Raw genomic sequence first — 25,032 nt, 5'->3', positions numbered from 1 at the left:
AAATGATCTGAAACAAGGCACGCAAAACTGTTAACAAATTACTTTTGTGAATGGGGATGTCTGATTAAAAAAATTTTTTATGTCTGATTTTTATGTCGTATATTTCTAAATTTGTTTTTTTAAACCACAAAGAATTCACATATTACCAAATAAATAAAATATGCTCTGTGCGTTTTCTTAGATAGGATCGTTGGCTTATTCAATAAGATGACTCTTTGAATTGCTGTTGCTGGATAAAATTGCTTTGGGTCTCTCCTTTCACTATCATCTGGCTGGACTAGATGACATCTGGTGGTGACATACAGATCTGAATTTAGTTTCATGCTTAGTATCACTTGTGTCTAAGTGTACACATTTTTAAAAAAAAATTAAAAATCTCAAATACAAATAAAAAAAAAATAAAACACCGTGCCAAACAAAAAACACCTTAGTGTTGAGAGTATATTCTGGGTCCAGAAAATAAAATAAACCTAACTCTTCATCTTTTAGTTTATGATTCTTCTAGGTAGGCATAAAAACTTACAAAGGCATGGAACTCAATTTGTAAAGACCTTTGGTCAAGTTCCATAAATACTCTACTGGCAATGAAGAGAAAAATCCAACCATGTTGTTGTCCTTAGGAAAAGTTTATCATTATTTTGTACTTTTACAGACAGCAATCACATAGCTAACAACTTCTGATTTTATATTTGCTTGGCTGCAAAAGAAAATGAATTTGAAAGTAAATCTGTAAGAGGACAAAGGAACATATGTTTATAAATTTGTTCAGTGTCTATGACTTGTGGAGGGAAACAGAGCTTAAGCTTCTTTCACAGTAACAAAGAAGTTATCAATCTGATAAACAGCAAAATACCTACAAGCAGAAAAAACTGTAACTCCCTTAAAAGATATATAGGTTAAAAAAAAATACACTGTCTTATAGGATAATAATAAATTAGTATTTGAGGACACTTAAACTCTTTGGAATAAGCCCACTTAATCCTTCTGTTAAACTAATAAATATCCAGCCAGAATAATTCAAGAGTCTCAATGCAATATATAATATAAACATAAAGTAGAATTTATGTAAGTTAACATTTTAATAGTTCCTGAGCACTGAAAGCAATTTCATTTCTAAATAAGGCAATTATATACAAATATTAATATTTCTGCCATTTATAAGAAATAATGTGAAGACAATCCCACCATCTTACATTTCATCAGTATGCATCAATTTCTACAGTTAACAAAAAAGGTTCAATTTTAAACTTACTCTGTAGCCATAAACAATGCTTGTATAACACTGTTCATATAACATGTATTTCCTAGATTAATAAGACCAGTTTTCCCAGTTTCAGATTTTCCAGAAAGTCTAGACAAGCAAGAGGCCAAAGAATTGGATTGAGAAGTCCAGGCACTTTGATTGAGAATCAATTTAATCTTCTCTTCACTGGGCTTAGGAAAATCCTGTAGATCATCAAGAACAGAAATAGCTTAAAAAATTTAAACTATTTTTGTTATTAAATTAATTAACACCATAAAGATTCTTCCACTGACATTTAACTTTTCTTTTCTTCCACTTGGTTTTGAAATCACCCCTAATACTTGACCAGTCATCAGAAAAAGTTACATTATATTACATGGAAAAAATAAATTATCTCCTAAAATTAGTAAGTACATCCTAAAAGTCGAGTTTATCAAGTTAAGAAATATTCAAGAACGAGGAATTCAAGTCACACTTGAACTATTTATGTTTCCAATGTGCCAGGAAAATGTTTCAGAATAAAACTTTGAGGTCATAGAGTATACTGCAGTGCTACTCAAAGGGACTAGAATGAGGACTTAAATTAGCACACAACTGAATAACCTAGATAATTTGCTTTCAAATTCTCTGGTGAAAGTAAGAAAATCTCCTTTTCATTCACTACTACTATTTACTCAATATTAACCCTTAGAAATAAAAGCTCAAAGTAATCAGGGGATGAAAAATGGAAGCACCTAAGCACAATGACCTCTGACTTCGAAAAATAAAACTCAGTCTCATGTTTAACAATATAGAAAATTATTAAAAGATAGAGATTCTTTTATCTGCTCTATGATATTTGAGATACAATTTTATTTTATAATTTATTTTAAAGATCTTATTTATTTGAGAGAGAGAGAGAGAGCAGGCAAAAGCAGGGGGAACGGCAGAGGGAGAGGGAGAAGCAGGCTCCCCAGTGAGCAGGGAGCCTGACGCAGGGCTCGATCCCTGGACTCTGGGATCATGACCTGAACCAAAGGCAGAAGCTTAACGGACTGAACCACCCAGGTGCCCTGAGATATAATTTTAAATCTAAGTGATTTCAAGCATGAATAGAGCAATGGAGAATAATGAAAGTTGGTAACATCATTAAGTCCTTTTTTTGACTGCTACTACTGGTACTTAGACCTCAGAAAATATTTTCTGAAGGAATTTTAATCTCTTAATTTTCTTGATGTTGGCAGCTAATAGAAAAGTGTTGCTCTTGGACTAGGAGTGAGAACCTTGCTTCTTCTGAGCCTATTTCAGTTATCAGAGTTCTCAACATGTAAAGCACTGAAAAACGGCAATTAACAGGAAGAGGTTTCATCTATCTTCACAGAGAGACACCGTAGAAAGAGATTAACATACTATTTCATCTATCTTCACAGAGAGACAGAGATTAACCGTAGAAAGAGATTAACATACTATTTCATCTATCTTCACAGAGAGACACCGTAGAAGGAGATTAACATTACTATTAAGTCCATGATAAAATGCTCCTATACATAAAAACATTTATTTCTGGAGGGTCAAATGTCACACTACTGGAATACATTAATTGCTCAACAGTCTTGTTTTGGGTTCAACCAAAATCAGTTTGATTTAGCTAGCTACATAGTAAAAAGAATAAGCTTTGTATTCATTTCAGATACAGAAGAGGTAATAAAGATAATAAGACTTATCTTGTATTTCAGATCTCAAAAAGGAACACTATTAATAGAATTGATTTCTAATAACTTCTGATTAGGTCTGCCTGAGGCAAATTTTCCAATTCTTTTGCGACACCCTGATTATGCAGTAAATTTAAGAGTGAAGTATGTATATTGTGACCCATTCTTTAAGACAAACAGAATCAGTGCTTTTTAGGTCTACTATCTATACAAAGTTGAAAAACAGGGTAAGTTCACAAAGAACTCAAGTAAAGATTCTATAAAATATGGATCTTCATGAACAGTCCATAGCAAAAATGGAATGGAAACAAAGTCAAATATTTTATTGAATTGCCTTTTCTTGATTCTAAGATGTTTTTAAATATTTTAACACTACTATAGGAGCCTGGGTGGCTCAGTCTGTTAAGCGTCTGCTCAGGTCATGATCCAGGAGTCCCGGGATCAAGCTCCATGTTGGGCTTCCTGCTTAGTGGGGAGTCTGCTGCTCCTTCTCTTTCTCTCTCTCTCTCTAAGATAAATAAATATCTTTAAAGAAAATATTTTAACAATTCTGACATTGTATGTATTCACTTAATGTGGCATTTCTTTTTAAATAAATTTCCCCAACAGCTGTTATAAATTTAAAGATACTGCCTTATAATTGATGGCATTGTAGAACTGAAGAAATATGGTTATTTAGATTAATTATAATAAGAAAGAGATTACTCCCTAAATATTAATGAACCCTGATTCCAATTACATTTTTCAAATAAAAAGCATATTACCATAGAATAGTAAATTGAATAGTTATAGAAATCTTCCACTACATTAATCTATCACATTATGGTCTGCAGCTGTGCAAATATTGGTACAACTACCATCATACCTTTATTGCTTCCAAAATAGGTTCGTAGAGATCTGGAAATCCAGAATAATGATACATCATACAGTGTATCAGTTCTGTTAACTGCACTAAGAAAGCTGTACTGGAAGGCAGACCATCACTTTTGAAGGAGTGAACCAAATTAACTATGTAAGGAATAATCTGAAGAGAAAAAAGACAAACGTTCCTCTATTTATACAAATGGCAACAAATTCCCTAGCCTACAAATGGAATGCAAATGTTACATGATCAGCAAGTACTTTTCTGTACGTTCAGTCACAGTCTTTTTCTAAAAAAGTTATGAAGTTAAAATTTCTAGAATATCAAGGTAAACTGAGTTTCAAAGTCACATATAATTTTAATTCCATATAAGACCCCTCTCCTTACCCTTATACTCCATCTAAAACACAAACTAAGGTACAAAATAGAAGCCTTAGTCACCTCTGCCATTCTGAAAAATGTTAGGATTATTTTATATTTACCAGATTGTTCAGTAGGAACAAACTTTTAAAATATAAACCTAAAATTAGCTTAAGAGCTCCATCTAGTGTGAATTTTAGATTTTTCACTTGAAAGAATTAAACACTGTACATTGCACATTAAAGTCTACTTCAAGAAAGTCACTAAAATTACAGCTCAGGCTCTTCTTTTAGGTAAGTATAGGGAAGATGTCTTATGTTAGCATGGTTATCCTTATTAAAGCCTCCAATTCTCCACCTCCAAAAGGAGATGGTTCTAAAAATAAATGGGATCAGAAATTTCTATTATTTTTAAGAAACTGGAGTTAAAAATAAAAGGGACATTTAAAATGCTCATTGTTCAAAAACATGTAGAAAACTTAGTATTGATAATAAACATAACAGTGTCCTTTCATTATAAAATTAGACTAAAGTCAATACAGAGTCATCACATATTCAAGAGGTTATTAACAAGATAAACTTGGTTTTGCAGAAATGGCTCATTCCATTAGTGCAGTGGTATCGAATTAATTATTAATCACAATCTAATAATACACATTTACACTTCATATGTAAAAGACGTCTAATAATATTATGTTTTATTTGTAGAACGTTTTTTTGGTTGCTAACTTGTGATAAAAGTGAAGTTACGGCTTATTGTCTTATCACCAAATGGCAATGAACAACAATTATAGTTGCATCATAATCGACTCCCTTTCCTTCCTCCTAAAAGGAACAACCATATTCTTAAATTAACAGTGCTATTCTCATTTTGCTCTGATTTTATGCTTGAGGACTTAAAATCACATTTTAACTTTTGCACTACCTTCTTTGATCTTACTTCCATCAAAGGTATTAATTTGACCATGAAACCATCAGTTCCTAATAAGTTCACTCTACTACTCTCATCTCTCATTTCTAAACAAAGCTGAATTATAGTTCTGCTCCATAAAGCCATATCTAGCAGATACTCTTGCTAACGTAGCAGAAATCCAAAGTTATTTTGTTTCCTCACAGGTGAAATGAGAGAGAGAAATGAAAGAGAAGAGAAAATGATTATTTAATTTACAATTCCAAATCTTCCAAAAGCCTTCCTAGTGTAGATCTGGTCTTTGCAATCAGGTAATATAGTTGTCTATTATTATATCCTATATGGTCAGAATTATCACTGACATAGAAATGAGACTAAGTTCTTCACAGGCATATAAATATATGTCCAAGCAGGCTATTACCTTCTAACTGCTTGAAAGTTGATTTTTTTTGAGTGAGCAAATCTAAATATTTGTGGACATTTACTGTAATACTCACTAAACTTAAGTTACTATTTGACAAAATGTGTATAACTTATTAGAAACTTGGATGTTTTCCTTTTGTTTAAAATAAATTTCTTTCCACTTATAAGAAGCATATAAAAAGCAATTTGGTCTATAATAACATATATTATAACATCAATCTTGGTTTGCTCTAAAATGCTATGAGTAACGATGTTGGTGATTCCAGGTTATTGCTCATATTTAACAACTTCTAAACCTGTGTCCTTCACTGAGTTAGAGTTATAGTTGACTTAACTACTACATGACACATCACTAGATGCCCAAGTTCACCTTAGTTGAGTAGCCAGTCAGGCTATGCACAGTATGTAGGCAATAATTAGATCTTAGTTTTTAGAATTTACTGAGCCAGATGACAATTTTCAATTCCAGATCTAACTAATCCTTAAATAAACGGTTTCATATCAATATTGCAATAAGCCAAATATTTCAGAGTCAACCATTTTTATTTTAACTATGTTTTTCAGAAAAAGAAGCAATACAACATATGGAGATATCCTCTATCTTTTAAAAAACTGGGAGCCAAGAAAAAGATTTAGAGTATGGCATAAACGGCTCATCAGAGAGATTAAGAAATGTCCTCAGTGTGAGAGCAATAAACATTAGAATGGATGAGTAAGTTATATTAAGAATCTCCTTCTCAGAAAATCTGAAAATAAACCTTTTCTCAAATGGTCCACACATGATTGTGCCTGAAGACAGACACAAATGATTGATGTTCTATATCTTGTTAGACTTAGCTAGTACACATGCTATCTTAGCTCGAGTTTTGAGTTTTGTTTATGTAACAGATATAAGGTTATTGGTTGATGGTCAAGATCATCAATTATGCAATTAACTGTAGAAATTCTCAGAAAAACCTATTCTAAGTGACAACGTATAATATAACTACTTGTTGATAAGGATTACTTTCTACAAAGACTGCAGATTTTCCTTCAGTAGTAGTGAGGCACTAAGCAGCCTAAGTATGTATATGGTTCTTTGAGGCTAGTTCTACTTCTAGCTAATAATCAACAACTGGAATTCGCACTTCTTCATCAGTCTCCCTTGAATTTGCTTGTACTGGGTCAGCATTCCTAAGGTATTTACCTTGTGGGTGTACTAATAATGAGAGTTTAGTCCTGTAAAACCAGGGATCAGACCCTAGGAGAAGCAAATAACCACATAAAGCACTGCTTTCCTGTGATGCGCTAGATAGATAAATGGACAGGTTCTCAAAATAACATTTTGTCATTTCCACATGTAATGACTGATAATCAAAGAAATGAAGTCAAATCAAATCAGATCAAAACCAGTGATGTAGCTCATTAAAAGTGGTAGGGTTCTGGATATATTTTAAAGGTAGAGTTAATAGCATTTGTACACTATGGGTTGGAAGAGAATGAAGTCTTAATTCTGGGGCAATAAAACAACACCTGAGGTTTTCACATTTCTGAAATTCTAAAGCATTTTTCTTCTACACTGTTCTACGTGCAACAGACAACCATCAGTGACACTGACACGTGACATCTCTCATGTAGAGCAATATTCAACTGCTGATAGTGGTTGCAAGTGCAGCAGTTTTGGTGAGACTCAAAACATTCTGAAAATATATTCTTTGGAGGGAAATCCCACAACCTCAATTTTCTAAGAAATCATAAAGCTACAAGAAAATAGATTCAGGACTAACCTACAATCTTTTTCACTATATACAAATGTGACTCCATATTAAACTAAATTTTAACGCAAAGTTCTTCAGAGCAGAAAGCTTGTGTCCTAACTTACCAGATGGAATGCCTCTGGAGAATGCTGAAAACTGAGCAGCATGTGAGAAAGAACTGCAAGAGCACCAGGTCTCACAAGAGGAAACCAAAGTCGATTAAAAACCTTCAAAAAAGATAAGACATCCACCTTATGAGTTTGTAGGGAAATCATTAACCCAATCAGTGGTTATTATCCTTGGACCAAAAATATTTATGTGACTATTCCCCTTCCTGGAAAGTTCTACCATAACATGTCACTTTGGGAGAGAAAGTTGGGAAATAACAACATGACAGAGATCAAGGGAATACAGTGGCCTAAACAACTCTTAAAACCCCTTGATCAAATACAAATCTGTCAAGCCTTACCCACAAAGTGACTGTTCCTTGGCCCACGCTTCATTTGATTTCATTCAACCAACACTGATTCAGTACCTACTATGGCTTGGCATTGTTCTAGGCACTGAGGATATAACAGTGGATTAAAAAAAATTTCTAATTTGATAGGGCTTACTGTCTCCAGGGTGGGTAGACAATAAAAAGTAACATGGAGATAAGTACTATGAAAATAGGGTATGAAGAACGGGGACTGCTGAGTAGCAAAGGGATCTGTTATTTTATTAGGGTATTAAAAAAATGTGTCATTTAAAAGGTGACATCTGACTATAAAAAATTGAAGGAAATGAAAGTAAGCCTGCAGATACCTGGGAGAAGAGCATAATAAGCAAGGCAAAGGCCAAGCACTACAAAGGCCCTGAGATCTCCAGCCTGGTGTACTAGAGACAGAGCAAAGAGAGCAGTGTAAGCAAAGTACAGAGACTGAGGCAATAATAGTGGGAGACTCGAGGAGAGAAGCAGCAGTGGGCAAGATCTTGTAGGTCTTGTGTGACACCTATAGGAGCCCAAGGGCAGGAGCAGGGAGACTACTGCAATCTGTACAGCTAGGGATGATGAGGGCTTTGGACCAAGGTGGTATTGATGAAGCTGGTTAAAAGTGGTAGGATTCCGGACATTTTAAAGGTGGAGTTGATAGGATTTGTAGGATAAGGGTTGAGACAGAATGAAAAGAAAGAATGATAGCTTTCAGGTTTTGTCCTGAGTGGAGTCGCTATTAAGATGGGAAAGACCAGGTCTGGGAGGGAAAAATCAGAAATTAGATCATGGATAAGTTGAATTTGAGATTCAAGTATAGACACTTGGATACATGACTATGGAGTTCATGGGAAAATAATGAACAAGAAATATATACCTGGCAGTCATTAACTTAGAAACATTATTTAAAACCATGGGACACATATGCTGTGAGAATGGACTGAGAAGAAAATGGCTCAAAAATGAAACTCCAAAGCACTCTAAAGTTAGAAAGATCCATTATGGGAGACTGAGGTGCCAGTAAACTAGGACAAAAGCCAAGAGAACTAGGACAAAAACGAAGTGAGGCAAGTGTTTCAAGAGGGAGTGATCAAATGCTGTGTCAAATGCTGCTGATAGGTCAAATGAGAGGAGGCCTGAGAAATAACTCCTGAGGTTAGCAGTACTGGAAAGCACTGGTGTCAAAGATAGTCTTGGTAGACGAATGGTGGTAAAAGCTTGATTAGTTGGGTTTAAGAGATAATGGGAGGAATAGGTTTTCATATTAGACACTTGAAAACAGCAAAATTATTCTGATTACCTATACTTAAATACCATTCTTAATTTCTATTTTAAAATTATGATTCAAAACCAAACCAAAAACAAGAACATATTCAATATTAGATGCTTTATAGGGGACTACCCAAAGATTAAAAGATTGAGACCATTCATTCTAAGAGATTTATATACTCCCACTTACCAGTTCTATTTTCAGTAAAGTAACATCTATCAAAATAGTAAACTTCTGGACAGCTGCCAGTCCTTTTAGGAGTGCAATCACCCATGTATCCACATGCTGAGCCAATGGCCAGGAGAGCCAGTCAATCATTCTGAAGATTCAAAAACAAAACTATCAGTCTTGAAAATATTTTCAATGTCTTTTAGTTGGGAATAACAAGAGTTACAGTAGATAACCCCTTCCTTTGTGACTCAAAATTTACTGAGCTTGCTTGTGAAAAGCACTGTTCAAGATGCAGAAATGAGTATAAAGGTGCTTGTACTCAAGGAGTTTCCAATCTTGTAAGCTGACAGTTTCTTACATATTTCAATAAAAAGAATTTCTGATAAAGTGTCATTTCACATACATGCAGTTTTAAGTTGATTCTACACAGTGCTATCTAGAATTTATTAGGCAAATTTACTCAAAGAAGAACAGTTCAAATGTAGCTATTGGGCTAAGATACATGGAAACAAAATTTCTCCTTTCTGGTGATTGCAGTCCAAATATGAAATGCACTGTTAAAAATGACTATTTTGAATTGTGAAACAGGTCTTTTCATCCCTTTCATTATCCTACTATACCAAGACAAGAAAGGAAGCTTTACATAAATAAAAGGGCACTGAATGTGTAAATACATCAAATGGCCTCATACTGAATTAGTGAGTGTTCTTCTTGAATATCAACTCAGTTTAATGGAAATAAAGACAAAGTAATATGGGATGTGATGGAGACTGTCCTTAATGTTAAATATCAATCACAATGAAGAGTGGTACAATCCTTTTGGAAAGCATTTGGGTCAAATGTTCATAGTATTTGATCCAATAATCCAATTTTGGGGATTACACAATAAGAAATAGTCGTGGGGAAAAAAAAAAAGGGTTTTAAAATCAGAGTGATCTGGTTTCAAAATCTCAACTTACCATTTATTAGTTGGGGGGCCCTAATACCTATGTAAGTTATTTAAACTCTGTGTCTCAGTTTCCTTAACTGTAGATTATAGATAAACATGTTTATTTTACAGGGTTGATTTGAAGACTACATGAGTTAATATATGACACTGGAAATACTCATTGTGAATGCCTCTCTTCTACCAAATATCAACATATGTGGCAATAAATAAATAATTGAACAAAATGTCAAACATAAATACTAAGTACAAAAGCACATGCCCAAAAGAGCAACTAACATGTTAAAAAAATTGACTTCAAAATTGATAGTTATTTTCACAATAGCTATGCTATAACTATCTACATTAACACTAGAGTGCTATCTTTTTTTAAAGTTTTTGCTCTTAAGATTAAAATGTTCCATCAGATGGAACCAGAGTGGCCCAAAGTCCAAATGCTTATGTTAACTACAAGTTATCTGTATGTTCCTTATGTTGCCTACACATATTTTATTTCCTTTTGTTTTTCTGGCCATCTTCTGCAAATAATGATGGTTACAAAGCATTAAAATAGCCTCTGACAGCTGTTCCACAAATTCTAACTGTTGTTAAGTTGATTTTCATAAAAGTTTGTAGCCACTCTACATACAGGAAGTAGAGAGACACTTGCATTTGTGTATAAAGAGTAAGTTCACTGTAGCACTGTATTTAGGATATGGAAAAATGCTAACAATCTAAATGTGCATCAATAAGGGAATGGCAAAATATACTATGGAACATCATGCAGAGTTTTAAAGAATGAGATGGATCTATATGAATCTATCCGTGAGGATCTAACATGGAAAGATCTGAGATTTTGTTCAATTAAAGAAGAAAAAAAGTGCCAATAAGTCTTTTAAAAACTGTTCTTGTTTAAAAAAATCATGTTAGGACACATTTTATATTTTTTTAGTACAAATATACACACAAAAAAAGATGTGGTTCAAAGAGAAGAAATATATGTGAGCACATCTCCTTGGCTCTGTGGACTCTGCCCCATGGGGAATGGTACCTACAGAGCAGAAGGAAACTGGGCTCTCCAGAACACGGGGTCCTGGGCCAGAACTCCCTTAGCTCAGGTCTAAGAGCAGAGTAGAAAATTCCACTTGGCCATGGTTCTTCATTATACCTAATCACCCAATCAGCTTTTTCCTCTCCTCCGTATTTCTAGCTGACCATCTCCTGACCATCCTAAAGAAACTTCAAGTCAGAAGTAACATGAATTAGAAGCCATTCACTCAACAAATATTTGAGTGCCAATTATATAACAGTTACTCTGTTAAGTGCTGAAAACATAATAGTTACAATTTCTGCTTTCAAATTGGTAAGAAAAGTTAGGAAATTTGTCAACAGTTACACAATTAATAAACAGAAGCACTAGTGTTTGAACTAAGCTCTGCTAGTGTATAAATGCAATGCTTTCAGCTACACTTTAATTATATTCCAGTTCTGCTTCAATTTGATTGGACTTGCATATATATACCCAAATCCTTTCAGGCACAGGCATTGTAGGATGAGTTGTTTTTATGGTTAACTACACTAATCTTGTCCACCATGTATTGGTTACTACATGAATTTTAAGGACACTTAACCCTGATATACTGAGTTAATTTCTTACTAAAGAACATTTAACTATAGTTGTAATTTATGTACTTTGAAATCTTCTTTCCGGGCGCCTGGGTGGCTCAGTTGGTTAAGCAACTGCCTTTGGCTCAGGTCATGATCCTGGAGTCCTGGGATCGAGTCCCGCATCGGGCTCCCTGCTCGGCAGGGAGTCTGCTTCTCCCTCTGACCCAACCCCCTCTCATGCTCTCTCTCTCTCTCTCATTCTCTCAAATAAATAAATAAAATAAAAAAAAAAATCTTCTTTCCTCCATTAGACCATGAGCTTAAGAGCAGTGATCTTCTTCTTATTGTTTTTTTTTAATCTTTAATCTGTGGATCCCCAGTACTTAGCATAGTGCTTGGCACTGAGAAGGAGTTCAAATTTGTTTAATAAATGAAACCATTCAAGTTGCAAAAAAATGCAACTTGAAAATCTTAACATTAAAATTGGCAATATTATAAAAGACAAAAGAATAGATTTATTCTTAATTTGTACAGAATAAAATCAATTTTCACTTTTAGATGGCACCTTCATGGCTAGATCCAGCCTCAGTTTACCTTGTTCCACTGTTTTAAAAATTGGGAAATTTCACATAAAAAACTGGATTACAGGCTTCTTTTGAAAAATCAGATCAGCAACACTGAATTCAAATTTCTTTGAATTTTGAAAGTGGAGTTGAGGATCAGCATTCTCTTTTAGAAGGTGCTTGTGTATCCCATTCCTTATTATTTCAGTTAGATCTGGCCAATTTCATACTTTAATGTTATTTATCTGTTCCTGGTATGGTATTTGCATTTCTTTGGTTTACAGAAAATAACAGTTCAAGTATGGTAAGTACTATGTGTGGGGAAATATAGACTATGGGGAAACAGAAGGTGGGAGTATGATAAAAATAAACACTGCTATCCTGTTCAGTTACATATGCAATATAAGAATAATTACTCCAGACAGACTATGGGTTAAACAGGATCATGCAGAATAAATTAGAAATGCAATACAAAAACTGGATCACAACTTCCCATAGAAACAAATAGGTAAAAATTAATTACCAAATATATTTTAAAAACAAAACAAATTCAGAAGCTGGATACCATGGCTGTTTTGAAAAGGTTGAAAAATTAAGATGAAGATTGCTAAATACCAAGAATTGGAATTTGCACTTGATTTAATAAGGGGTGGAAGTCACTGCAGTTTGCTGATCAGAAGGGAAAATTGAATAGATCAGGATGACTTAGAGTAGTAAGTGTAAGTCATGCTGGCAAAAAGACCAACTAGAAGACTGCTGCAATGACTTATGGCATGTAATGAAAAATGTTAGATATTATTACCTAGGCAATGAAGGTGACAAACTGATTTCTAATTTCACTTTCAGCTATGAAATATGTAATTCTCTGAATCTTTCTATTTTGTTTAAGGACAACATAATTTATGATATATTCATCTCAAAGAGAAAGAAATTTTAGTGCTGTTGAGGTCATGCTGATAAAGGAGTGTTACTGCTAAATAGGACATAGAAGGAATTTCATTATGGAGAGATGGGTGGGATATGAGTCTTTTTTTCAAACAATTTTTATTTTTTTTATTAGAGAGAGAGAGAGCACAAGTAGGGGGAGCAGCAGGGGCAGAGGGAGAAGCAGGCTCCCTGCCGAGCAGGGAGCCCGATGTGGGGCTCAATCCCAGGACCCTGAGATCATGACCTGAGCAAAGGCAGATGCTTAACGGATGGAGCCACCCAGGTGCCCTTTTTTTTTTTTTTTTTTTAAGTAGGCTCCATGCCCAGCGTGGAGCCCAATGTGGGGCTTGAACTCACAACCCTGAGATGAAAACCTAAGCTGAGATCAAGAGTCAGAGGCTCAAGTGACTAAGCCACCCAGGTGCCCTGTAAGAGTGTTTCTTAAAATTAAAAGTAAATGAACAATGAGAACTTTACATAAAGACTTGGAAATTAACCACATATAGAAGAGAATTGAAAAAGTGGTAAGAATAAAGGGAAAAGGAAAAATAAAAAGAACAGACAATATGAAGAAAATCCTAACAGCATGGCGTCACAGGATTTCTGGAATTTTAACTATGAATACAAAGATACCAAGAAGATGAAAACAAAAATACAGACCACTAAATATGGCAAGGAGATAACCATAAATTGAAAGTAGTAGAGATAGAGGCCAAACAGCAGGAACAATATTTATATAGATCTGTGGAACTTTGAGAGAATGAGCAACAAGAAACTGAACGTAATAGTTACAGCTAAATTGATTCAGTTAAATTTAAGACCACAAGGAAAAAAGAAGGAAAGCTAGAAGAGAAGGGTCTTTTCAAACACTACATAAAAAGGGGGAAAAGGTGGAAAAAATCCAAGTCCCCAAAGTTTGCGTTACAGATAGTAAAATTTATACATGTAGCTTTCAGAAAATCCAACATAAATACTTAAGTTTATATGTCATGACTGCAATTTTATAACAGGTACACAGAAACCATTTTGTTCCAAATCGTTGTATTTTATTTAGATGTGCCACATACATACACACACATGTGCGTGTATACTGTAGAAAAAAATTACAAAAAAACCCAGGCAGATGTGAAACAAAAATAGGTAGAGAGGAAAAGCTCAATTAGAAAAATAGAGTCATTGAAATAAAGAAACTCAATAGCTGGAACAAGCTCTACAAATGAGTACCTTTGAAGAAAAAATTAGTGAGTTGTAAGACAGTATTGATGTTCTTCCCCTTAGATCTCCACAGGCTTTGCTCCCTCATTTCCTTTATGTCTTTACTTCATCTTCATGTTCTCATTGAGGCCTTCCTAACCCATCTTATTTAAAATTGCAAACCACTCCCTCATACTTTATGTCCTTCCTATCTACTTTTTTTCCAAAACACTCATCACTATTCAAATACTAAATTATAATTTTAATGATCATATTTAATAAAATCTAAAACAAAATCAATTTTAGGTTGTATAATTAGTTTATGTACCACTAAGGAAGGAAAAGTCATGCCAATTAAACTAGAATATCAAGTGACTATGTATTTCCACATTTTGACATCTCTGAAATCAAGATACATCTTATATGTTACTAATTTACTGTCTTCCTCTCCATCTAGAAAGCAAGTTCGTGAATACAGATTTTTTTTTATCCATTTGTTCAAGGTTTTGAAGCACTGCCTAGCACTCATGGTAAGTAAGTGTCCAGTAAATACGGTTTGAATAAATGAACGAATGAATTAATAAAAGCATGAAAATGCTGAGGCTAAATATTAAGTTTACACCTAGAAATATAAGAATAAACTGAAAGACATCAAGAAGAAAGAGACATAAACAGTACCAGAAAAAGCCTAACTACTCACAAAGGAATGACAATTGGACTGACAGCAGACTCCATATCAGCAACCATAAATGCCAGAAGACAATGCAGTATTATTTTCAAAATGCAGAGAAAATGACTAGCAAATTAGAATTCTGCATCTTACCAAATCATCTATTTAAGAATAAGGAAGAAAAAACATATTTTAAACAGACAAAGATAGAGTGTATTATCCAGAGATTCTGATTGAAAAGAGAAAGTAAAAGTATGTACTTAGCTTAAAAAAAACAAAAATTAAAAAACCCAGGGAGAAGAAACAGGTTGCAGGAAACCATAATGAGTAAGGAAATTAGTAAAACATATTGATAATCCAACCAACTCCTTACTGTACAGTAAGTGTATACACGTGTATATTTTTGGAATTAAAAAAAGCTGAACTGAAAATGGACTTCGAATTACCAGGAGGCCTGTCAAACCTATATAGTAAGGTAAATAATTCATTCCAATTAGTTTGGAGAATATGTATTTCATTCTATGATTTCAGTTTTAAACATCTAAGTTTTTGATTACCCACAAAATACAACAAAATATCTCCTTCTCCCAAATCTACACCACCGTCTACAGTGTCATGAAGAAGTACCTGCAAAGAGCTTGGGTCATACTTGCATCTTTTACATTTGGATCCGTAGTTAGGCTCCTGATGAGAACTGTAATCATCTGAAGAGGAATATGCTGCACAAGGCTTGCCAGTGCTACAGAAGGTTCAAATGATGTATCTATTTTTTTAATTAAAAAGAAAAAGGAATATGGCAAGAAGGTTCAAGTGAAGTATTTAGAGAGAAACAACAATTTACAAAAAAAATGTACTTGTGGCAAAGGTGTTACTCTGGAAGCAGTTGTTAGGCTCTACCTCATGGGTAGAACTCTAACATACAAGGAATGTTAAATTACAGAAATGAGAGATGAAGGGTGAGTAGCAATGATTGCTCATTATAGAGAGAACTACTGCAATATAAAAACTACTGTTCACTACACCATATTTAGTTCATAAGTTACCTTATTTTCCTGCATTATTAATATTAAGTCACTGTTGTGTTAAAATATTCATCTGTAAGTCAGCAGTCAGAGAAGAATTCAAGGTATCATTTAAATGCCCACTTTAGATCTTCAAAGTAACTTATAACTATTAATTACAGTAGTCATTACATTGTTCTAAGGAAGATTTTAAAAAAATCTCTTAAAAAAGTAAAAATTAAGGTGAATTTTGAGGGGACTTTGCTTAAACTATATAATAATTAAGCAAATTCAAGGTAAGCACCTTTACTACCACTGTTGAAATCAAGCTGTGGGGAATTCTAAAAGTCCTAGCAACACAGGCAATACAAGAAAAATTACAATTAAAAAATTAAAACAATTCAGATACTGCAAATATATAGTTGGTAATTCTTTCCTAAACACATTTAATTCATCAGAAGACACGGAGTTTGTTAAAACTCTGTTCTTATTTCTGGTTCCCAAGATAAAAGACACCTCCTTCACAAGCTCAATTTCAAACAATAGAAAAGGAGAACGGTTGTGCCAAGTAGAGAGGAAGCGGACACAATTTTGGGTCTATTCTTTCACAATTTACAGAGCTGAAAGCTCCAAGTCCAAACAAGGAATGTAAATGCAAGGTAAAATTCTGGGTGAGAAAGTATTTTCTTGCCAATTATCACTTGATTCCTTGCCACTTTCTAAGGATGTAGTTCATGGGCTATACACTGAGCACAAAAACACCTATTTAAGTCCTCATACTCTTTCCTTTCCCTCATTCTCCTGTACCCTCTCTACCTGTAAACTATTGTAGAAAAAAATGTCAATATTCAAAAACTACATAGTTAACTGTGATAATCCAGTAATAAAACCACCCAGCCCATGAATAAAAAAGTGGGAAAATTAAAAAACAGGGGAGAAAATTATAATGACAAAATGACAGAGTCACAGTACAATAATAATATGGTAAACATTATTATGCTATCATTAGTCACTAATGAATAGAAGCTTTATTTAGTAGCTATCATCCTCAAAGCATTCCATAACTTCAGCAGAGGCTGGGTAATTAAGCAACTTATTTAGTGCCAAAGGTCTTAGACCTCAAAGTTTTCAACATTTAGAATAGGAACACTACTTTTTTTTTTTTCCAAAGGTACAAAGCGACAGCCTAAATACGTAAGTGGATGGGAATTAAACTTTGGATGAGGGTATTAAGATTTGTTCTCCATTAAGGATGTTTTCAGGGCAGAGAAGCAAATATGATGAGTGTCCAATAGACACACTGAATTTCCAAGAGAGATTTTTCTGGAATATAATGACACTTACCTGTGGAAGAAATGCTTGCAAAAACTTCTTGCAGGGAAGGCAGGAGTGTGGAGGGCTCGGCCTTCCAGATGTTCTGCAGCAAGTTACTCACTTTTGTCACCTGAGAGACATATTCCCGCAGCTCCTTCTCCTGGGTGGACACGCACTGGAAATGGCCTATCGTTCGAACAAGCTGTTGACAGAAGGTGATCGACAATTTCCCCTTGGGGATGCACTGCACGAAGTCGGTCAGGAGGTCGCTCAATCGGGCACAGAGCTGCGGCTCCGGCCTCTCACACACCATGCGTAACACCTCCACTTGCAGCAGGCTGAAGAGGTCCAGCACCGATGGGCAGCTCATGATCAGCTTCAGGCCGTTGTGAATGTAGTCCAGAATGGCTACGTCCTTCCTGTCCAGCGAGTGGTAGCCCTGCTGAAGGAGGCCCAACACGAATGTCTTGTTGAAGAAGGACTCGAACTCTGGCCGGTGGTATCGCGCATAGGCCTCCAGCACTTGGTGCCCCACCTGCCGCTGAAAGGGGTCTTGGCCCTCCAGGATGAGCCGGGTGGTCAGGTCAAACATGGCTTCACACTGCGCCTCGTCTAGCCAATGTTCTGCCGATTCCACCACCTTCCTCACAATCACCCGCTTCAGGGGCAGGGGGTGCGAAGAACTCACCAGGCCCTCCAGGATCTTGTCCATTGTCGCCAAACTGCAAGGCCAGGGCCAGGGGGTTAGGAGCGGGGGGCGACAGTCCCGACGTGGGGCAGGAGAGTCCCGCGGCAAAGGTGAACTTGGAGAGCAGCAGCAGCAGCAGCGGCACCGACCACCGCCACCGCAGTCTCAGCAGCCACATTTATCGGGCAGAGGGGCCCATCCAAGCCCGGGCGGGAGGTGGCAAGCCTGGGGAGCGTCGGAACCGGCACCGCCCGCGGCGGGCCTAGGGAGCCAAAGGCTCGCACTCCGCCGCCGCCCCGGGCCCGCGCTCCCTCTCAGCATCAGCGCGAAGGGGACGGCGAGGACCCCCGGCGGCGGCGGTCACTCAAGGCCCGTGGCTGCCAGCCAGTACGTGGAGGAAGCGCGCCTTAGTGTCCCGAGGCAGGTGTGGACGTCCGGGCTCAGCAGGTCGTTTAGATGAAACCAGCCCTGGCTTGAGTCAGAAGCCGCTGTCACTGAAAGTGCCGGGTCAGCCCCGGAGAAGATAAGGAGGTGAACCCCCTTGACCCGGATTCAGAAGTTCCCGCAAACAGGAAGTGAAGGACGGAGGTCCCTCCGGAAAGACCCGCCCTCCGGCCCTCCGGCCCTCCGGTCCTCCAACTCTCTTAACCACCTCGCCCCCTCTCCCCCTTCTCCTCCCCAGCTCGCGGCCACCCTCCAGGCTATGCTCTGGCCCCCTCCCCGCCCCGCCTCGCCCCTCTCCACTGCTGCTGCGCAGGTGCGGCCGCTTCCAGTCGAGTCGCGCGGTGACGCTCGCGTCATTGGGGAGCGTGTGTCGAGTCACAGGCGGTTTTCTGGGAGGCGCGGCCGGGAGTGGACGCTGAGGAAGTGGCCACGACTTTAGTATTCCCACGTTCCGACCTCTGTAGGTTCTGTGCAGGTCAGGTTACTCGTGAAAGCCTGAGGAAATGCTGTTTATGTAAAATTTTGTGAATGAGAAAGTTTTGGAAACGAGAGAAAAACATTCGGGGAGAAAGTAAGGAAGAGAACTCAAAACTGTGATTGAGGAGAAATGATTTAGGTTTTGGCTCGTTCATCGAGAAATGAGCTAGGACTCCTAAATGTGAGTGCCTTCTCCTATGTTGTGGTTATTAAAATAAGAACTGTACTGGCAGCTGCGTGCTTCTAGTGAGGGTCAGTATTGGTAGAGATTTGTTTTATCCAGCCTCTAAGTATCTTTTTAGTGAGCTTTTGGGGCATGCTGAAAAACTAAAAGCTGCCCAACAAATGGTGGAAGAGTAAGGAAAAGGTGGCAGGTGAGAAAGAATGACAGGTAGATATTTGCCTATGTCATCTTAAAGTGTACTTTGAAAAATAGAAAACCAGGTGAAAATTGCACAGTGTTTAGTTCCTCATTTTGTGGCACTTCATGCACTAGAGTAAATGGTGGTTTGCAGATACTGGTTTATAAATTGAAGGCTTGTGGCAACCCTGTGTTAAGCAAGTCTATTGGCGCTGTTTTTCAAACTGCATTTGCTAACTTTGTGGCTCTGTCACATTTTGGTTATTGTAATATTTTAAGCTTTTTAATCATTACTTGTTACGGTAATCTGTGAGCAGTGATTATGATTCACTGGAAGCTCAGATGATGGTTAGCATCTTTTAGCAATACAGTATTTTTAAATTAAGGTATGTATTTTTTTAGTCATAAAGCTCTTGCACACTTAATAGACAATATTGTGTAAACGTAGCTTTTATATGACCTGGGAAACCCCAGAATTCATTTGACTCTTGTGATATTCACTTCATACTACAGTGGTCTGGAACTGAACCTGCAGTATCTCTGAGGTTTGCCTGTATGCGTGCCTGCTGACAGTGAAGACGATTTACAGTAAACAGCTGCAGTCATCATGCTTTGTACTTCTTTCAAGTTAAATTCCAAAGATTTACAATAAGAATATAGGCTTTAATCAGAGGCCTTTAAATTGGAAAAAATTGGGTAATTATAGCCCCGTTCAGGTTTGGGTAATATAGTTGTGAAATTAGGCATAAATGGCCTCCAATAATGCCAAAACTTAAAAGAAATGGTTTAATATAGAATAGAAATAGAATAGATAGAAATATTTTCCAATAGAAAAAGGAACAAAATTGTACATTTTTTACTTTGCTAAATATTGTTTTGCTTTTACCAATTTACAAAATGATTATACCAATATATTTAACATGTCAATTAGGGTAATCTTAAGAATAGCAGTTTAGATGAGAAAGGAGCCGAGTAGAGGAAACTTGAGACTGAGTTTGCAGGAAGAAATTGAAGATAAAAGAGAACTAAGGCAACCGATCAGTCTAAAAGACAATCATGCTAGAGCACAGGAATAGCTTTGGAACTTTTCCTTTTCAACTAGAGGGTAAAACTACAGAGAAAAGTTGGAATTTACTGGAAATGGTGCCATATTGGAAGACAAAAATAATGTAGAAAGTAAAACATTAAGAGGAATGGATGGCAGGACTGTGGATTTGTGGAGTAGCAGAGATTTGGAATTAGCCTTAGTGGAGTGTTTGCTAAGGGAGCCACTTGAAGATGATTGAAGATTGCTGAATAACGGGAGTGAAGTAATTACTCCAAAATAGGCAGGAAAAAAATACTGGTTAGTTAAAAACTTAACAAATCATTAATAACCTTTCTTTCTGTTAATATTCTGTCTTGAGAAATTGAATGTTGTAAAATAAGGTGTCTGAGAGAACATAGTGCAAGTTGTTCTCAGTCTGCATAATACGGATAACGTAGTTTCATACTGTCAGGCTTCCAAAAGCCCATGACTCAGTATTTTTAAAGTACTTCTTGAGTGATAGATGCATGAAATAGCATATTTAGTGGGTTTTTGTGCTAAAATAGTCAAAGCATGTTTTTCTGTTTTGCCATTGGTTAAAAAAAGGAATGTACACAATATGCTCTTCTGTTATAAGATTTCAGTTAAAAGTGGCTGGCTTTACATAATTGATTTTATCCCACAACTAAAAGTTACATACAGTACCATGTTCTTGTTCAATATCTTAAAATATTTTCCAAAAGTCTATGGAAAGATTTTGTTGAAGGGTGTTATGCCACTAATCATTGAATTAATAGGTGCTATTGCTACAGGCTTTAAAATTTTGTATAAAAATTTGCTCTAAGGCCCCAGTTATGAATTAAATGGTTTTATAACTATCTTAGATCTGGAAGTAGGAGCTAAGTGATGGGGGTGAATGAGAAAAAGCTCAGGATAGGGAATTATCATTTATTAAACACCCTCTATTTGCCTGGAACTCAATATAGTATACTTTATTCTTAGTTCTCAGAACAGACTTTGGAAGTAGACATTAGTGGCTACATTTTACAGATAAGGTTATGAAAGCACGAGAGATTAAATAAATAGCTATTAGGTGAAAAATGTATCTGTGTTTATATGTTTGTAATAGGCAAAGAGGAAAGACATTTTCAAAGGCAGTGGCTAGAGTTGGCCAACTGCAACAGCACTACTATGAGGTTATCTTTACCCAGGATATTTATATTTCCCTATAGAATCAAAAGCAAACTCATTGTGTAGACTAGAAAGAGCTGTGATTAATAAATCATTTTGTGAATAGTTGCTAATAATCACTTCATGCAGTTTATGTTCATATACATTTTTTAAATTTTAAAAAGATGGAAAGAAATATGGTATGGTGGGATAATATTTTTTATGATTGAAGTAATGCACACCACACTTACCTAACAACTTAGTTTTAAAACCTTCAGTGCTTCCCATCTTATTTAGAATAAAATTCAAGTGCCTACCATTAACTGCAAGACTTTACCTGAAGCAGCTCTTGAGGCTTTTCCTACCACTCTCCTCCTTACTATGTGAGCCACAGTGGCCTTCTTATGGTTCTTCCTTAGGTCAAACTCTTCCAGGTCTCTGGGCTTTTGTACTTATTGAAACTTTCTTCTCTGGCTACTATAATTTAAGTCTGCTCAGAAGTCATCTCCTCATAGGGTCAGTTCTAGTTTATCTACCACTCTATTATGTTATTCTGTGTATTTCTTTATAGTACTTAGGCATCATGTGAAATTAACTTGTTAATTAATTGCAGTCCTTTTTTTTCCTCTAGAATCTTAAGCTCCATGAGGTCAAGAAACCCTAATTTTCTTAGTAACCTCCATATCTAGTAGTTAGAACAGTATCTGGCACAAAGTAAACAATCTAATAATTTATTGAACAAATGAACTTTTTATTATTTTTAACAAAATGAAGGAATTAGTTTTGAAATTCCTAGAAATCAACAAAATAAATTCTAGAAAAGTGAGTTCAGCAAGGTCTCAGGATACAAGATAATAGACAAAAATCAATTATACTTTTATATACTAGCAATGAACACATGGAAACCAAAACAAAAAATGTAATACTATTTACAATCATAACAAAACAACTTAGGTATAAATCTTATAAAACATGGGCAGGACTTGTACTGAAATTGACAAAACACTCATGAAAGAAATCAAAGAAAATATAAATATATGAAGATACATATTGGGTTCATGGATTGGGAAACTCATAGTAAAGATGTTAATTATTACCAAACTGACATACAGGTTTAACATAATTCCTTTTATAATCCCAGCAAGATTTTTTTTTTGTAGATACAAGAGTATTTTAAAATTTATATGGAAAGGCAAACTGGAATAATAACAATTTTGGAAAAGAAGAATTAAGTGGGAGGAATCACTCTACCCAAATTTAACACTTATTATATATTACAATAATCAACACAATGTGGTACTGGCAGAAGGATAGACACATAGATCAATTAAACAGGTTAGACTACCCAGAAATAGACACACACAAATATGCTCAACTGAATTTTGGCAGAGATGCAAAAGCCATTCAGTGGAGGAGAAAGGATAGCCTTTTCAGCAAATGGTGCTGGAGCAACTGGATATTTATAGGCAAAGAAAAAACCTTGACTTAAGCATTACACCTTATATAAAAATTAATTCAAAATGGATCATAGATTTAAATGTAAAACATAAAATCATAACACTTTTAGAAGAAGACATAGAAAAAAATACTTGGGACATAGGGCTTGATAAGAGTACTTTGACATAATACTTAAAAGCAAATTAATACATTGGACTTCATCAAAATTAAAAACTTTTCCCCAGCGAAAGACCCTGTTAAGAGAATGAAAAAACAAGCTACAGACTGGGAGAAGGTATTTGTAAACCAGGTATCTGACAAAGACATATCTAGAATAAAGAACTCTCAGAATTCAACAGTGAAAGGCTTTTATGTATCCAGTGACACTATCAAGAGAGTGAAAAGACTAAACATGGTATGGGAGAAAATATTTGCAAAGCTTACATCTGATAAGTGAATAATATCCAGAATATATACAGAACTACAACTCAACAATAACAAAACAATTAAAAAATGGGCAAAGGAGGGGTGCCTGGGTGGCTCAGTCAGTTAAGCATCTGCCTTTGGCTCAGGTCATGATCCCAAGGGTCCTGGGATTCAGCCCTGTGTGTTCTGTGTCAGGGCTCCCTGCTCAGCAAGGAGTCTGCTTCTCCTTCACCCTCTACCCACTGGGCTTGTGCTCTCACTAGCTCTCAAATTTAAAAAAAAAAAAAAAATGGGCAAAGGACGTGAATAGATATGTCTGCAAAGAAGATATTACGGATATACAAATGGCCAATAAGCACATGAGAAGATGCTTAACATCAATAGCCAGTAGGGAGATGCAAATCAAAGCCACAATGAGATACCACTTTATACCCATTAGGATGGGTATTATTTAAAAAGGGGGGATAATCAGAGTTGGTGAGGATGTGTAGAAGTTGTGCATTGCTAATGAGAATGTAATATGGTGTAGCTGCTGTGGGAAACAATGATTCCGCAGGTTAAACATAGAATTACCATGTGATCCAGTCCAGCAATTCCACTTGGAGTTATATGCCCAAAAGAATTGAAAGCAGGGACTCAAATGGATACTTGAACACCGGTGTTTGTAGCAGCATTATTCACAATATCCAAAAGGTGGAAAGAACCTAAATATTCGTTAATAGATGAGTGGATAAACAAGATATATCTACACAATATTATTCAGCCTTAAAAGGGAGTGAAATACTACAACACGGATCGACCTTGAAAACATTATGCTAAATGAAATAAACCAGACACAAAAGAACAAAAATTAAATGATTCCACTTACGTGAGGTACCTAGAAAAGTCAAATTCAGAGACAGTTGAATAGAAGTTACCAGAGGTTAGGGGAAAGAGGAATTTGGGAGTTACTGCTTAATGGGTACAGAATTTCTGTTTGGGAGGACAAAAGTGTTTGGAATTGGATAGTGGTAATGATTTCACAACATGTACTTAATATTGAACTGTACACTTAAAAATGGTTAAAATGATAAGTTTTATATATGTTTCACCACAGTAAAAAGGTTTTAGAAAATGGGCAGTAGCTGGTAATGGGTATTAAAGAGGGCACATTCTGCGTGGAGCATTGGGTGTTATGCACAAACAATGAATCATGGAACACTACATCAAAAACTAATGATGTAATGTATGGTGATTAACATAACAATAAAAATTATTTAAAAAATGGGCAGTAAAAAAATTAAGCAATCCAATTGAAAAGCAAGAAAACATGCAGACATTGCACTGAAGAGTATACACAGATGGGAAATAAGCACAGGAAAAGATGTTCAACATCAGTAGTCACTAGGGAAATACAAATTAAGACCATGAGGTATCATTACACACCTCTTAGAACAGCTAGAGTAAAAAATAGTGACTATACTAATGTTGGCAAGGATGCAGAGAAACTGGATCTCTCATACATGCTGGTAGGAATGCAAAATCATTCAGCTACTCTGGAAAATTATTTGGCAGTTTTTTAGAAATTAAGTATGCAACTACCATATGACTGAGTCATCAAACTGGGTTTTTATTCCAGAGAAATGAGAACTATGTTCATAGAAAAACATATACACAAATGTTC

The 25,032-nt window shown here is 35.9% G+C and overlaps 1 protein-coding gene across 2 annotated transcripts in view; it reads right to left on the bottom strand.

The window, feature by feature from the left end:
• The window catches only part of USP38 (ubiquitin specific peptidase 38), a 39,605-nt gene extending 20,908 nt beyond the window's left edge, over positions 1-18,697 (bottom strand). The window contains exons 1-6 of one of the 2 annotated variants that reach the window (XM_027598605.1): positions 17,370-18,697; positions 15,652-15,787; positions 9,156-9,285; positions 7,350-7,451; positions 3,800-3,958; positions 1,253-1,446 (exon numbers count right to left, since the gene is read on the bottom strand). In XM_027598605.1, the coding sequence (XP_027454406.1) occupies positions 1,253-1,446; positions 3,800-3,958; positions 7,350-7,451; positions 9,156-9,285; positions 15,652-15,787; positions 17,370-18,051 (1,403 nt within the window). In that variant the 5' untranslated portion in view covers positions 18,052-18,697. The remainder of the gene's footprint in view (positions 1-1,252; positions 1,447-3,799; positions 3,959-7,349; positions 7,452-9,155; positions 9,286-15,651; positions 15,788-17,369) is intronic. The other variant, XM_027598606.1, reaches the window with a different exon arrangement.
• Between the last annotated feature and the right edge of the window lie 6,335 nt (positions 18,698-25,032).

Source organism: Zalophus californianus, chromosome 2 (genome assembly GCF_009762305.2).
Source record: "Zalophus californianus isolate mZalCal1 chromosome 2, mZalCal1.pri.v2, whole genome shotgun sequence".
Classification (NCBI taxonomy): Eukaryota; Metazoa; Chordata; class Mammalia; order Carnivora; family Otariidae; genus Zalophus; species Zalophus californianus.
Note: the sequence above shows the minus strand (reverse complement) of the source record. Positions and strands in the feature narration are given on the sequence as shown.